The sequence below is a fragment of the Rana temporaria genome, chromosome 2, assembly GCF_905171775.1.
Source record: "Rana temporaria chromosome 2, aRanTem1.1, whole genome shotgun sequence".
Lineage (NCBI taxonomy): Eukaryota > Metazoa > Chordata > Amphibia > Anura > Ranidae > Rana > Rana temporaria.
This window is the reverse complement of record NC_053490.1, coordinates 334,044,518-334,061,765: the sequence shown is the minus strand read 5'-3', so window position 1 is coordinate 334,061,765 and position 17,248 is coordinate 334,044,518. Positions and strand designations below refer to the sequence as shown.

The following is a 17,248-nucleotide window of genomic DNA, read 5'->3' as shown; positions in this document are numbered from 1 at the left end:
TTGAAGCTCATTTCGTTTCTGTTTCCGGTAGGCCCCTTATGCGTATATTTTGTCTATGCTCTCGATTCTCATAATTGTCCATTCAATCCAGCATAGAATTCAACACTTCTTCATGTTTTTTTGTCATATCTTGAATGTCAACCACTGCCTGTCTAGTGTCCTCTTGGTCCATCTCCCATTCTTCCACTCTATGCCCCAAGGCTCCCACTTCTTCTCTAATCTCTTCCACCGCCTGTTTGCAAGATGACTCTAGTCTACAGCATTTATAAGTGCCATTATATCATTCTTTGTTGGTAGTGCCTTTATATGCTCCCTTAAGTCCCAATCCACTCTCATCTCTGTTTGCCCACTAGTTTTCTCTGTAGTGGTATCCTTATTGTGGCCTTCCTCCTGGGGATTAGTTGACTGCAGTTTCTTTATGGATGTTACCCCTGTAGCTCCTCCGTTGTTAGTTGGTTCCAAATCATTATTAGAACTTTCATCTTCTCCAGGGTTCAAACTTTCCCTTATTTGCCTCTTTTTCTGGGGTAACCACCCCCTGATTACTGAGCCTAGTGACCCCTCCTGCTCCTCTAAGCTCTACTCCTGGTGTCCTACTGTTTTGTTTTGGATTTAAAGGGGATTGTCCTCGACCCGGTGTTGTGTTTCCTCTCCCTATTCCACCTCCTCCACGTCCCTGGGCTGGGGAATCCCACCCTGCCCCTTTCAGTCCACCTTTCAGATCAGGGGTCCTATCCTGTTCTTTCCCTATAGCTAGCTAGGGAAGGGTCGCTGAGAGTTGCCTGTGCAAAGTCTCATGCCCCGTACACACGACCGAACATGTCTGCTGAAACTGGTCCGCGGACCAGTTTCAGCAGACATGTTCGGTCGTGTGTACGGCCGACCGGACAGGTTTCCAGCGCCGTTTTCCGGCAGACAAATGTTTCTTAGCATGCTAAGAAACATGTCCGCTGGAAGCCTGTCCGTCGGACATGTTCGGTCGTCTGTACAGACTCACCGTACATGTCCGATCGGCCGCCATCCCTCGCATGCGTCGAAGTGATTAGACGCATGCGTGGAAGCATTGAACTTCCAGGGCCACGCACGTCACCGCGTATCGTGTATGCGCGGATTTCTGTCTCCAGGCGGACCGTTTTCAGCGGACAGTCCGTTCCGTCTGTACGAGGCCTTAGGGAGAAGCCCAGGTTGGCTAGGAATAGCTGGGGTAGTACAGACTAGGTCAGGGGTGACAGGTCTTACCTGGGTCCCGTCCTCGAGGGAGTGCACCACCATCCGGGTTTGCTGGCGGGTGGTAACAAGGCAGGTTTCCAGGGATACATTCAGGGAGACGGCTGAATTTAACTGTCCCAAATCGTTGCTCAACAAAACTTCTGCAGGTAAGTTCCCCATTATTCCAACTTCCACTTCTTTGGCCCCCGAACCCCAATCAAGGTAAACTCTGGCAGTGGGGACCCGCATAACATTTCCCCCAGCAACCCGCAGAGCCATAGACCATCCCATCTACTCTGCCGGAGGTTATCATCCGGGTCTGTATCAGGGTAGTAGTAGCTCCCGTGTCCTGCAGTCCTGGGCTGCCTGACCGTTAATCCACACGGCTTGTCGATGGTGCAAACGATTATTTATAGCGGCAGCTTGCACAGAGTTGAACTCCAATATTCTCCTTGGTTGGGTAAGTCACATCATCTCTTTCAAGACAATGGGCAGCAGCCCAGGCAGGTCCAAGGGGCCTGTGGTTTTGCATGTCCTGGGAAGAATTCTGCAGACAATACCTCCTAACATGCCCTGCTTGGTTGCATCTGTAGTAGAGGTCCCCCGTCCTTCGTGAAGATGGTAGCTGAGTGGGACAGGGGATCGACGGCTGGTGTGGAGGGGCTGCTCTCTGTGGAATGTTGGGGACAGGCCGAGCTGGGGTCTTAGGCTCTGGTTGTACAGTCCGCCTTGAATCCAAATATTGGTCAGCTAGGGTGGCAACTTCGTCTACCCAGTCTCTAACTTCAGGTGGGGTATAATCGTAGAATTGTTCCAGGAGGATTAGCTGGAGTGCATCTGCCATGGTAACAGCTTGGTGCCAGGTCATCCAACTCACCACAGCTTGGGTCATTTTATGAGCCCATTCATTCAAATGGTGGAGATTGTGAAACCTAAAACGATGTGCCTCTGGAGTGATGCGGTAGCGAGCTAATAGTCTTTATTTTACCCAGTCAAGGTCCTAGCTGATCTTTTCTGGGACATTATTGTATGCCTCTGCAGCCCTTCCTGTGAGCCGGCTGACCAGGAGCGTATTTCGTTTCTGTTTCCGGTAGGCCCCTTATGCGTATATTTTGTCTATGCTCTCGATTCTCATAATTGTCCATTCAATCCAGCATAGAATTCAACACTTCTTCATGTTTTTTTGTCATATCTTGAATGTCAACCACTGCCTGTCTAGTGTCCTCTTGGTCCATCTCCCATTCTTCCACTCTATGCCCCAAGGCTCCCACTTCTTCTCTAATCTCTTCCACCGCCTGTTTGCAAGATGACTCTAGTCTACAGCATTTATAAGTGCCATTATATCATTCTTTGTTGGTAGTGCCTTTATATGCTCCCTTAAGTCCCAATCCACTCTCATCTCTGTTTGCCCACTAGTTTTCTCTGTAGTGGTATCCTTATTGTGGCCTTCCTCCTGGGGATTAGTTGACTGCAGTTTCTTTATGGATGTTACCCCTGTAGCTCCTCCGTTGTTAGTTGGTTCCAAATCATTATTAGAACTTTCATCTTCTCCAGGGTTCAAACTTTCCCTTATTTGCCTCTTTTTCTGGGGTAACCACCCCCTGATTACTGAGCCTAGTGACCCCTCCTGCTCCTCTAAGCTCTACTCCTGGTGTCCTACTGTTTTGTTTTGGATTTAAAGGGGATTGTCCTCGACCCGGTGTTGTGTTTCCTCTCCCTATTCCACCTCCTCCACGTCCCTGGGCTGGGGAATCCCACCCTGCCCCTTTCAGTCCACCTTTCAGATCAGGGGTCCTATCCTGTTCTTTCCCTATAGCTAGCTAGGGAAGGGTCGCTGAGAGTTGCCTGTGCAAAGTCTCATGCCCCGTACACACGACCGAACATGTCTGCTGAAACTGGTCCGCGGACCAGTTTCAGCAGACATGTTCGGTCGTGTGTACGGCCGACCGGACAGGTTTCCAGCGCCGTTTTCCGGCAGACAAATGTTTCTTAGCATGCTAAGAAACATGTCCGCTGGAAGCCTGTCCGTCGGACATGTTCGGTCGTCTGTACAGACTCACCGTACATGTCCGATCGGCCGCCATCCCTCGCATGCGTCGAAGTGATTAGACGCATGCGTGGAAGCATTGAACTTCCAGGGCCACGCACGTCACCGCGTATCGTGTATGCGCGGATTTCTGTCTCCAGGCGGACCGTTTTCAGCGGACAGTCCGTTCCGTCTGTACGAGGCCTTAGGGAGAAGCCCAGGTTGGCTAGGAATAGCTGGGGTAGTACAGACTAGGTCAGGGGTGACAGGTCTTACCTGGGTCCCGTCCTCGAGGGAGTGCACCACCATCCGGGTTTGCTGGCGGGTGGTAACAAGGCAGGTTTCCAGGGATACATTCAGGGAGACGGCTGAATTTAACTGTCCCAAATCGTTGCTCAACAAAACTTCTGCAGGTAAGTTCCCCATTATTCCAACTTCCACTTCTTTGGCCCCCGAACCCCAATCAAGGTAAACTCTGGCAGTGGGGACCCGCATAACATTTCCCCCAGCAACCCGCAGAGCCATAGACCATCCCATCTACTCTGCCGGAGGTTATCATCCGGGTCTGTATCAGGGTAGTAGTAGCTCCCGTGTCCTGCAGTCCTGGGCTGCCTGACCGTTAATCCACACGGCTTGTCGATGGTGCAAACGATTATTTATAGCGGCAGCTTGCACAGAGTTGAACTCCAATATTCTCCTTGGTTGGGTAAGTCACATCATCTCTTTCAAGACAATGGGCAGCAGCCCAGGCAGGTCCAAGGGGCCTGTGGTTTTGCATGTCCTGGGAAGAATTCTGCAGACAATACCTCCTAACATGCCCTGCTTGGTTGCATCCGTAGTAGAGGTCCCCCGTCCTTCGTGAAGATGGTAGCTGAGTGGGACAGGGGATCGACGGCTGGTGTGGAGGGGCTGCTCTCTGTGGAATGTTGGGGACAGGCCGAGCTGGGGTCTTAGGCTCTGGTTGTACAGTCCGCCTTGAATCCAAATATTGGTCAGCTAGGGTGGCAACTTCGTCTACCCAGTCTCTAACTTCAGGTGGGGTATAATCGTAGAATTGTTCCAGGAGGATTATCTGGAGTGCATCTGCCATGGTAACAGCTTGGTGCCAGGTCATCCAACTCACCACTGCTTGGGTCATTTTATGAGCCCATTCATTCAAATGGTGGAGATTGTGAAACCTAAAACGATGTGCCTCTGGAGTGATGCGGTAGCGAGCTAATAGTCTTTATTTTACCCAGTCAAGGTCCTAGCTGATCTTTTCTGGGACATTATTGTATGCCTCTGCAGCCCTTCCTGTGAGCCGGCTGACCAGGAGCGTGACCCAATCTGCTTTATCGACACATTGGAGCCTGCATTGCCACTCAAACATTTGCAGGTAAACATCCATCTCATCTTCCCCATCTTGGAACATGCGCAAGGCGGCATAGGGTAGCTTTTTGCGGGGCCGTTGGAGATACCTGGTTGAGTGAGTGATTAACTTGCATAGTGCTACAAATGCAAACTTAATCGCCTCACGGCGCTGTTGGTTGGATATAACTGGCATGGGCGTCCACTGAACTTTTTCCAGGGGGGGGGCATCATATAAGGTCATCCATGCTCGGTCCGAGACTTACTACTATGACCAGTGCAGGAGATTAATACATGAGTATGATGAGTTACTATGACCAGTGCAGCAGTGCAGGACATTAATACATGCGTTACTACTATGACCACTGACTGTCTGTGATTTTTTTAATATGCAGCATGGCGGTGGGGGGAGAGGGGTAAATGTCCTGCACTGGTGCTGCATATTGAAAAAATCAGTCAGTCAGTCAGTCACAGTTAATAATCTTGATGCCGCGTACACACGGTCGTTTTTCGGCATGAAAAAAAACAACGTTTTTAAAAACGTAATTTAAAATCATCGTTCAAAATTCGAACATGCTGCATTTTTTAAAGCGGGGGTTCACCCAAAAATTTGTTTTAATATTACACACATTAGAGCCAGCATAGTAAGGGCATTTACTTTCTGCGTTTTTTTTTTCTCTGTACAGCAGTCAGCTCTACACGGCGGGCGCAGGCGCCATATAGTGACGACTGGCAGCTCGGCTATTTCTGGAAATCTGGTGACGCGCGTTGTGCGACAGGTCACCTGTTTCACAAGCCGCCAATCATCGAACCGAAGGATAAGAACTGCCCAGTCCCGCAGTCATCGGAACCCTGAGGCAGGGATAGAAACGCCCAGTCCCAGAGTCATCAGAACGCGAAAGCCCTGGACTAAATTTAGAATATAAAGGTAAGTACGGAGAAATAAAAAAAAAAAACCTGCCGAAAGTATATGCCCTTACTATGCTGGCTCTATTGTTAAAAAATCGTTTTTAGGGTGAAACTCCACTTTGTTTTTTAAAATGTTGTTTTTCGGGTTGTAAAAAATGATCGTGTGTGGGCTCAAACTACGTTTTAAACCAGCGCATGCCCAGAAGCGAGTTATGAGATGGGAGCGCTCGTTCTGGTAAAACTACCATTCATAATGGAGCAAGCACATTCATCACGCTGTAACAGACAAAAAAGTGCGAATCGTCTTTTACTAACAAGGAATCAGCTAAAAGCAGCCCAAAAGCGAATAGAACGTCCCCTTCAGAGTGCCGTCGTACAAGTTGTACGTCACCGCGCTTTGTTCATAATTTTTTTTAAACGATGGTGTGTGGGCAACATGCTGAAAAACGTCCGTGTGTACGTGGCATTCATTCCATCAGCTTATTTTAGTTAGTGCTTTCTTACTTGCGAATTGCGACACTACTGACTGTGGTAAGAGAAAGATAACCGCTCAGGGAGACCGGAGAGCCACTATCCTTGGATCCGAACCTTGGGTGCAGGCAATGCAAGGCTTGAGGAAAGAAGATTGGGACAGCCGCACTCCAAAAAAATCCTGGTTTATTAAAAGTTGATCACAAAACAACATGCCACGGCCAAAAAAACAGGAAAAAGCTGACGTTTCGCACTATAACTCAGTGCTTATTCATAACCCTATGAATAAGCACTGAGTTATAGTGTGAAACGTCAGCTTTTTCCTGTTTTTTTGGCCGTGGCATGTTGTTTTGTGATCAACTTTTAATAAACCAGGATTTTTTTGGAGTGCGGCTGTCCCAATCTTCTTTCCTCAAGCCTGCACTACTGACTGTGGTGCTGCTGTGCCTGTGCTGTCTGAAATTCTAGATGTTGGTTTCTCCTCCGCGGCGCTGGCTCCTCTTAGTGGAGCAGGCAGTTCTCTACGCGCCTCCCATGATCCCCTCCCGCCTCCGGCCGTGAGCGACGTCATGCCGCCAGGACGGGCGGGGCTAGGGGACTTACTTAGTCATGGCAGGCTGGCACAGCAATCATCATTGATGTGACTATCGTCTGGCGCCGGCAAACAGGGGTGGGAGGCCGGAGCAGAGAGTGCCATGATCTGATCTTAAATGCAACACACTGACAGAGAGACGTGTGAGACTGACAGACAGTGGCAATCGGCGGCGGCCCTGGCCCACCGATGTGCGGGAGGTGTCCGTGGCTGAATAGTGTGTCTTCACACTTCACACTCTTATGATTCCAGGGGGGGGGCAATCGCCCCCCGTTGCCCTATGGAGCAGACGCCCATGATAACTGGCACTCCTTGGTCCCGCTGGAGTTCAGTCATATGCAGCTGGGACACCTCCCGTTACACTTGATTGATAATTTCCTGTGGAGGGTTAGTACCATGCAAGACAAGGCGCCACTGGACGTCACACTGGGACTCTGCCACCTCTGAAGTTTCTGCTGGTGATTAGCTGGCCTAGTCGCCCTTTATTCATTCAGTGATGAGAGTGGCTTTAGATTTGTTGCTGGTGACTTTTCCATGGGCTTCAGGAGTTCATTCAAGGTGCTGTGCTTGAGTCTGGCGTAGTGATGTTGCACCTACTGTTGGGTACAGAGGGTATTGTGGTGGTTTGTCTATGCCTAGGCAAGAGGAAGCATCCCACAGCTTGCCACCAATTGTGACAGATCCCGTCGCACTCCACTTGAGTGCTTCTGTCAGTACACTGCTTCCTCCAATCTGGACCTTCAGATATCAGATTTTACAGTCGAATATTGTAACCAAGAACCAGGCGAGACTAGCTCAGTCATAAAGCTGGAGCATGGCACGTTTATTGGAACAAACTTACACACATATATACACCAGGAGGACATTTCTTCCCACCCCCCTTCTGATCATATTACCCTAGCAATACAAACTGTAAACAGTAACAGAATTAACATAGCTAATTAACTAGTTACTTAACCACTTGCTTACTGGGCACATATACCCCCTTCCTGCCCAGGTGAAATTTCAGCTTTCATCACTGTCACGCTTTGAATGACACTTGTGTGGTCGTGCGACGTGGCTCCCAAATAAAATTGGCATCCTTTTTTCCCCACAAATAGAGCTTTCTTTTGGTGGTATTTGATCACCTCTGCGATTTTTTTATTTTTTGCGCTATAAACAAAAATAGAGCGACAATTTTGAAAAAAAACACAATTTTTTACTTTTTGCTATAATAAATATCCAATAATATTTTTGGTAAAAATAAAAATTGCAATAAGCGTATAGTGATTGGTTTGCGCAAACGTTATAGGGGATATAATGACATTTTTTTATTATTATTATTATTATTATTATTTTTTACTAGTAATGGCGGCGATCTGCTATTTTTGTCAGGACTGCCATATTGCGGCGGACACATCAGACACTTTTGACACATTTTTGGGACCATTCACATTTATACAGCGAACAATGATATAAATATGCACTGATTACTGTATAAATGTGACTGGCAGGGAAGGGGTTAACACTAGGGGGCGAGGAAGGGGTTATTGTATTCCCTAATTAGTGATTCTTACTGTGGGGGGAGGGGGGTGACTGGGGGAGGTGACCGATGGTTGTCCCTATGTACAAGGGACACACCATCAGTCTCCTCTCCCTGACAGGACGTGTTTACACACAGAGCTCCACGTCCCTGTCTCTGTGACTGCTGATCGCGAGTGCCTGGCGGACATCGCAGCCGCTAGGCACGCGCATCGGCACCTGACTAACACGGCCGGCGTGCGCACCACCGGCGCGGCCCGCGCGCCCCCTGCAGCCTGGAGGCCATATATAGACGGCTTCCCGGCAATTCAGAGCCACAATGTGGCCATAAAAACCCGCCGTGGGGGCGAGAAGTGGTTAAAGCAGCCAAGGTGACTCCATACCCATCTGGTCATTGTTGTGATTAATCAGGATTTCACTACAGGTCAGACTTGTTGTCACAGAGCTTCACTCAGTCGATTATACATTATCATAAGTATAAACCTTACTTTAATGAATTGATTCTTACTTCACGGTATACTGCTTCCGGGTGACCTTTTATACATACAATGTCCTACTTTTCCACCTCCCGAATAACTGCTATGCTTATGTTTCATAGTTACTTACTGCTGATGAGTATATGTGTGTATATGTATAGGTATATATATTTACATTTTTATTTATGTACTTCTTGCCAATGTACGTTAAATCTGTATTGAGACTTATTTTTCAATAAACCGTTTGTAAACAAAAAAAAATAAGTATAAACCTTATTAAACTGACAATAGCAGGAGTCCCCAGTAGCAGACTGTCTGGCTCCAGAGGCCAAGGTGACCAGCTATTTCAATTAACATGTGTAGTTCAGAATCAAACAAATTAGGAATGCGTAGAAGTAGAAGAATACGTATCGGCCTAAACTGAGGAAAAAAAACGTTTTTTCTATATATTTTTTGGGGATATTTATTATAGCAAAAAGTAAAAAATATAGATTTTTTTTCAAAATTGTCGCTCTATTTTTGTTTATAGCGCAGAAAATAAAAACCGCACGTCACACGACCGTGCAATTGTCAGTTAAAGCGACGCAGTGCGGAATCGCAAAAAGGGTCAAGGTCCTTTACCTGCATAATGGTCAAGGTCTTAAGTGGTTAAACACTTTTCCTATAAGGCCGGGTTCACACCTATGCGAATTGAGTGCGACTTAAACCGCATCCAATTTGCATAACATTATAAAATACATTGATTTTAATGAGGCTGGTTCACATATGTGTGAAGCATTTGCACTGCGCATTGCCCTAAAAACGTGTGCGTTTTCTAGGCATTGCGGTTCAGCTCAGGTGCGAATTCAGGCACATTATCTTCTATGGTCACGCATCTGATTCGCAGATGTGTTAATTTCTCATCAGGATTTCTCTCATTCTCCTCAATACACTTTCCCCCTCCCCTTTCCCTCTCCCAGGTCTCCAAATTCGCAGATAAAATGGAGATGAACAGCTCTCTTATCTAGGGTGACCAGACATCCCTGGTTTCAGGGGACAGTCCCCGGACTAAGTCTGTCCCCGGTTTTGTCCCTGAATTAAATTTGAACAGGGGCACGGGCAATTTCAAAGAAAGTCAGTGCAGAATAAAAAAAAAAAAATCTGAATTACACACCTCCACTCCACTGCCCCTACTAGCTTAGGTGGGTGTATTGTTTTCTATTATCTGTGCCTTTTTCTGATGATCATGTGCTGGTCGGAGTGGAGGGAACATATTTTCAGTTTCGGGTACATGCCCATTCAGCTCCGCTCGCGTGTTCTTCTGCCTTGGCTCAAGTTCCGGCCAGCCGCCTGCCTGTTTATCTCCTTGCCTTCCCTGGCGGAGTGATCTTCCTCCACACCCCACCCAGTAGTAGCTGGGGGGCCCGGAGAGGGATACTTGACAGGTTGTGAGGCGGGCCGCAACGGGCAGAGAGTCGCTGATTGCCACCATTACTAGTGAAAAAAAAATATGTCCCCGGATTTCATTTTAAAAATCTGGTCACCTTACTCTTATCTCTTTGCAGAGATAACAGAGCTGGAATTCGCATGACAGCACAAGTGTGAATCCAGCCTAAAGGAGCAGCCTTGAACTTCCTGATATGTAAACGAGACCAATCATGCTGTATGTAAAATGTTTTACAGAAGCTCAGCATTGTAGAGGCAGCTCTGATCAGTGACAGTAGCAGTTGTAATCCAGTCTCCATTATCCTTTTCCTCATGGCTCTCTTCAATAAAGCAGTGGTAGCACTGACTGGGATACTTGTTGCCGTTTACTTCTATTCTGGGAAACCAGTGTTCGAACCATGTAAGTATTTCAGAACTTTTTTTGATTTATATCACTTCTGTTTTGGATGGCTACTGAGAAACTGTAGGCAGTTTTCCCAACGTTTATAAATGACTGTGACTTTAAAGTACATATAAACCATAACTTGATGATATTTAGTTTGAAAGGAACTTCTCTTACTTTTACATTCAGTGATAATGGTAAACAGAACAAATATAGAGTATGAATCTCCCTAACGGAGACACAGACAGCAAAAAAAAATAAAAAAAATAATAGGCATTCTAATCCATCTCAATTCTATCCAAAACTAAAAAGAAAAAAAATGTTTTGCTTTTAGTTACACTTAGTTAAACCTTGAGTTTGCACACAGTATAGCAATGACACCTCCTCCACTCTGCACATATTACAATAAGCTTTTGCTTTGTTTATTTATTTATTTTTGCGCACTGTGCTAAAACTAGCCCTTATTTTTTTCATGGGGATAATACTTCACTTATTGTGCCTGAAATCATAATGTTTGCTATCAAGTAGCTAGCTGTGTATACTCCTGTTGCCAGGGATGGACTGGCCATTGGGACTACAGGGAGTTTCCCGGTGGGCCGATGGCTCAGTGGGCCGGCTTCAGTGACATCGCTCACCTCCTCTCCCTCCCCACAGCACTCACCTGGGGGGAACAAAGAAGCAGGGGGAGGCACAGAGGAGCAGGGACGACGACAGAGGAGCATGACAGCTGACTCAATAGCTATGGCCTGGGAGTTTCTCACTTCTGCCTAATCTTGTGCCATAAGGGGGGGGCACTGAACTGATTCTTTGGCTCGGGTGAAATAATGTCTAGCTTCCCCACTGGTACTGCCTATAAGAGTACCAGTACCAGCCATTCTTCTCTAATAAATAGAATGGCTAGTGAAGGGGAGAGGGGGCTTGGATGGCCGGGGGGGGGGGGGGGGTGCGGGAGTTGTCCGGCCACCATGGGAGAGACCTGTCAAAGTGGGCCAGTCTGGATGAAGTCCAGGGCCAAATTTCTGTCCCAGTCCAGCCCTGCCTGTTGCCTACCCACATACCTGAAGTGCCTGTTGCCACTTCCTGATCTGCGGTCCATCTTCTTTCTTCTTCTCCTCGCGCTGCCTCCTGGGGAATGGTGGAGCGGTGTCTTCTGGGACCTTGTGTGTGTCCAAGGAAACATCGCCCATTCACATAGCGCCGCGCGGCTCATGCATGCGCAGTAGGGAATTGGGCGGTGAAGCCGCAACACTTAACTTCCCGATTCTCTCACTGAGGATGGCGGCGTGGCAGCCAAGACCCGAGCGACTGCTTGGCTTCGGCTGCCGCCATCGCGGGCACTCTGAACAGGTAAGTGTCCTTATTAAAAGTCAGCACCTACAGTGTTAGTAGCTGCTGACTTTTAATTTAAATTTTTTTTTTTTTTAAACCGGACCTCCTCTTAACCGGTTAAGCCCCGGACCTTTAGGCAGCTAAATGCCCAAGCCAGGTTTTGCGATTCGGCACTGCGTCGCTTTAACAGACAATTGCACGTTCCTGCGACGTGGCTCCCAAACAAAATTGGCGTCCTTTTTTCCCCACAAATAGAGCTTTCTTTTGGTGGTATTTGATCGCCTCTGCGGTTTTTATTTTTTGCGCTATAAACAAAAATAGAGCGACAATTTTGAAAAAAATGCAATATTTTTTACTTTTTGCTATAATAAATATCCCCCAAAAACATATACAATTTTTTTTCCTCAGTTTAGGCCGATACGTATTCTTCTACATATTTTTGGTAAAAAATTGACACATTTTTGGGACCATTGTCATTTTCACAGCAAAAAATGCATTTAAATTGCATTGTTTATTGTGAAAATGACAGTTGCAGTTTGGGAGTTAACTACAGGGGGCGCTGAAGGTGTTAGGCTTCACCTAGTGTGTGTTTACAACTGTAGGGGGGTGTGGCTGTAGGTCTGACGTCATCGATTGTGTCTCCCCTATAAAGGGGATGACGCGATCGATGCACCGCCACAGTGAAGCACGGGGAAGCCGTGTTTACATACGTCTCTCCCCGTTCTTCAGCTCCGGGGAGCGATCGCGAGGGGGCGGCTATAAACGAATAGCCGTGCCCTTGTCCCGGATCGCTCCCCGCGGGTTTCTGACCACCGCATGTACCGGGGGGGGGGGGTCCCGATCGACCCCCGACCCACGGAAAGGCGGGGACGTACATGTACGCCCATATGCCTGTACGTGCCATTCTGTGGACGTATATGTACATGCAGTGGTCGGCAACAGTTTAAGTTGGGAAACATGCATAGCTTGATGACAGGTTCTCTTTAAGACCCCTTTCACACTGAAGCGTTTTTACAGCGTTTTAGCGTTAAAAATAGCTCTATTAAAACGCTCATAAACCCTCTCCATGCATCTCAATGGACCCTTTCACACCGAGTCCTGCAAGCAGCATCTTTGGAGCAGCTTTTGGGCGCTGAAAAAAATGATTCAAAAACGCCCCTCTCCTTTGAAATGAATTAAAAGCGCTGTAAAAACGCCTTGCCCTTTCACACTGAGGCACTGCAAAAACGCCCTAAAACTTTAGGGTCTTAGCGGTGCTTTACCAGCACATTGGGATTGCAGATAAGGCTTTGCTCGAATAACGATCGAAAAAACGCCCCAGTGTGAAAGGGGCCTTAATCATTTTGGAAGTTGAAACCCTCATTTATGGATAACCTGTAAGAGTGATTTACATTAAACATGTGCTGCACTAAGGCAACTCAACATGGACAGGGCAAGCTGAACTTTCATAGGAAAACTAGCATGTGAGAAACTGCTTTTCTGACATGGGTTAAATTCATTTAGTGTAAGCCTAGAATTTTCATGAACCTCCATTATACTTTTCTTGGCCCTTTTGTAATAATGTGATGTAGCACCCTGGTGTTTAGGCAGGGTTGCTAGTAAATTTCGTTTGCCAGGTAGTTGACCTGGTTAATTGTTAGTAGATTCAGTGATTCATCTCTAGTTCTGGACTTGCTGCACCTTCTCTCTTCTGTCGCTAGGTGGCGTTATGCTGGTGACATTAGATAGACAAGCAGATAGAAATCATGGGGCCCCGTACAGTCTACCTGAGGGGGCCCCCTTCGGCCCCACCCCTGGTCCCTCCTTCAGCCCCGCCCCTGGCCCCTCCCTAGATCCCGCCTTGAAACAAAGTGCAGATTTGTCTTCAAGTGATATTTATCACTGCAGACAGAGCCACCCAATAGTATAATGCAATTGGCAGCATGGGTGGCTGTCTCTGCAGGTAGCACATGCGTTATGGGTGGCACTCTTTGCAGCACATTACGGCATTGGGGGGCACTGTCTCTGCAGACAGCACATGCGTTATGGGCCATAATGCATGTGCTACCTGCAGACAGTGCCATCCATGACGCTAATGCCATAATGCATGTGCTACCTGCTGACAGTGCCACCCATGCCACCAATGCCATAATGTGCTGCAGACAGTGCCACCCATGGGCCATAATGCATGTGCTACCTGCAGACAGTGCCATCCATGACGCCAATGCCATAATGCATGTGCTACCTGCTGACAGTGCCACCCATGCCATAATGTGCTGCAGACAGTGCTGCCAATAGTATAATGCAATTGGCAGCATGGGTGGCACTGTCTCTGCAGGTAGCACATGCGTTATGGCATTAGCGTCATGGGTGGCACTGTCTGCAGCACATTGCGGAATGGGTGGCACTGTCTCTGCAGGCAGCACATGCGTTATGGGCCATAACGCATGTGCTACCTGTAGACAGTGCCACCCATGCTGCCAATGCCATAATGTATAGGTGCTGCTGGCTGCAGTAGTAGTAGATCTTGCAGCCCCCCCCCCCCAAGCAAGCACAGTAGCACACACCTGTGTAGTGTTGTTAGCTGGGCCAAAGGAATCCTGATCCTGCAGGGCCGTTTGAAGGAATTAGGGGGCCCCAAGCAAAATGGACATGGAGGCCCCCCCCCCCCCAGTGTGCCCATCAATTGTCGCTACTGTGCCCCATCAAATGCTGCCAGTGTGCCGATAGAGGAGAATCACTCCGCATCGCCAGGGGGACGGCACTACAGAGGACACGCTGGCTGGGACTTGAGCCAGCGTGAGGAGCGGTCGCAGAAGAATGCCTCTTTCGTGCCCGAAATACAAGAAGTAGTCCCTCCCCTGCCGCTACCTAATCATCCACATCGGTATAAAAAAATATGTTTTTAAAATGTAAACGGGGGGGGGGGGGGGGTGAGCTGGGGCCAGAGGGTGATAGGCGCAGGGCCATCTTTTCCATTGGGCACGCTGGGCAGTTGCCCGGGGGCCCCGCTTGCCTGGGGGGCCCCACCGGCTGCCCAGCAACTCCAGTAAAAAATTGTGGAGAGTGACGGGTTAGAACTGCTAATGCCCAGTTTGCGGAAATCACAGAGAAGATCCGGTCCTCCACGAGTGCGGGGGGGGGGTTGCTGATGTAAGGGGGGAGTGAATGCAAAAATGTAAGGGGGCACTGATATAAAGGTTCCCCCTCCTATATTAGTGAACCCTAGGCATGTGCATTTCGTTTCGTTCCGAATCTAAATTCGTACGAATTTTTCATTATTCGGACATTCGGATGCATACGAATTCCCGAATTGCAATATTAATGAATTTACCGAATCCGAACCAACGTTTTCGATTCCGAATCGAAAACCCGCGGACGAAATTCGATTTTTTTTTTTTTTCCGAATTCCGATCGAATTTCGTCCGCGGGTTTCCGATTTGGAATTCGAAAAAAAATATATTTTTTATTTTTTTTGTGAATTCCGATCGAATTTTGTCCGCGGGTTTTCGTTCTGGAATTTGAATTTTTTTTTTTTCGAATTCCGATCAAATTTCGAAATTATATTCGAAAATAGACTATTTGTTGTCGAATCCGGTCTAAATACTTTCGAATTCGACCGGATTTTTCGAAATTCGGTCGAAAAACGAAACAAAAGTTCCGAAAACTAATTTAACACATGTAACGAACCTAACTTAACAAAATTAATTAAATAACTAATTAAAACGAAACAAAACAAAACTAAATTTTCCCTTTTGCACATGCCTAGTGACCCCCCTTACCTTAGTGTATTTACTCTACGGAAGGTGGTCTCTGGTCACCAGAGTGCCCCCCACATCAGAGTTCCCCTTTACATCAGAGTCTGCAGGATTCCCCCTTACGATGCAAGGGGGAACTCAGTCTGCGGACCCTGATGTAAGTGGGAAAGAGAAAGCAGTGAACTCTGATATAAGGTTGTCTCTGGTCACCAGAGCCCCCCTCCACATCAGCGTTCCCTCCTTAGATCATGATCTGCAGCGTTCCCCTTTACATAAGAGTTCCCTTTCACTGTAAGGGGGAATCCTGCAGACTCTGATGTAAGAGGAAACTCTGTGCTGGCTGGGTTATAGTAACCTGACCTTCATGTCAATGAAGACATTTTATAGTTTAAATACTGACATTTGCATTGTTCGGCACTGAAAACTGTAATTTTAGGTACTTTTTTTGCACTGGCAGTAAATGATGTGGTTCTGCCAGTAAATTTTATGATTTTTGTCAGTAAATTCTTGTGCGTGATTGTGTAGACAGGGCCCCAGTGCACTGTATTGCCCGGGGGCCTATAATGCTCTTAAGATGACACTGGATAGGCGAGACATTAAAAGGAATGGCTGGATGTTTTTTTTTCTTTTTTACATTAAACTACTCTGTTCAGTTTGCCCGGGCCCGGTACAACAGGGCCAGTTGTACTGGCCTATCAGCGGCCCTGTAGACAAGGGCTTAGCAAGGTGAGGTTTCTTTAGTCCCTTGGCCTGCTGGGAGAGCCTATTTATTTGGATGGAGTCAGGTGATCAGGGTTCTGTGTCACCTGGACTGCTGTCTGGGTGGACGTGTGTTAGGCTGCCCCTGGCTGCTAGGCCGGAAGCCTGAGGCCTATCCCGGGGACATCTGGCTGCTAGGCTGTCTGAGGCCTATCCAGAAGCAGCAGAAGCAGCACAGGGTTGGAACTAGACATGTGCAGTTCATTTCGTACGAATTTCAGAAAATTCGTACATTCGGAAGCATCCAAAATACGAATTGCTATGCTTCCGAATTTAACAAAATACGAAATTTCGTTGACGAATTTCGGATCCGAATTTCTTACAACGTGAATGGAAACGTGGCTGGAGTTTTGTTGACCAATCAGAGGTTTTCCTCTGATGCTGAGTGAGGGTTGGGAAAATTACCTTTTTTTATATGGGAGTGGGAGACTGACTGGTACTGGTAGTCGTTGAGAGATTCAGAATCGGACAAAATAAGAAGGTTTGTTAACTTTTCGTAGCAATTACGAACATTTGTTATGATGAATAAGCAAACCCAGGAAGTCAGCACAGCACAGGGATGGTGGGATCCCCTCATAATGATCACAGCAGGGGTACAGCCCCAGGAGGAAGTCAGCACAACACAGGGATGGTGGGAGCCCTCATAATGAGCATAATGAGACGACTACCATATTGAGAAAGGTATTTTTGGCTTTTTAAATTCATCATAACGAATGTTCGCAATTGTTACGAAAAGTTAATTCGTTTTCAATACAAATTGAATTTCGGTTACGAAATTACGAACTAATGGCCCGGGCTACAATACCTTTCTCAATAATGGCAGTCGTCAACTCATTATGCTCAATATGAGGGGCTCCCACCATCCCTGTGCTGTGCTGACTTCCTCTTGGGGCTGTGCCCCTGCTGTGCTTATTATGAGGGGCTCCCACCATCTCTGTGCTGTGCTCATAATGAGGGGCTCCCACCGTCCCTGTGCTGTGCTGACTTCCTCTTGGGACTGTGCCCCTGCTGTGCTAATTATGAGGGGCTCCCACCATCCCTGTGCTGTGCTAATTATGAGGGGCT

General features: G+C 47.5%; 1 protein-coding gene across 1 annotated transcript in view; it reads left to right on the top strand.

Annotated features, from left to right (window-relative positions):
- Positions 1–10,191: 10,191 nt before the first annotated feature.
- Positions 10,192–17,248, top strand: part of HSD11B1 (hydroxysteroid 11-beta dehydrogenase 1) — a 42,714-nt gene continuing 35,657 nt past the window's right edge. The window contains exon 1 of the mRNA XM_040337517.1: positions 10,192–10,376. Coding sequence (XP_040193451.1) covers positions 10,289–10,376 — 88 coding nt within the window. The 5' untranslated portion in view covers positions 10,192–10,288. The remainder of the gene's footprint in view (positions 10,377–17,248) is intronic.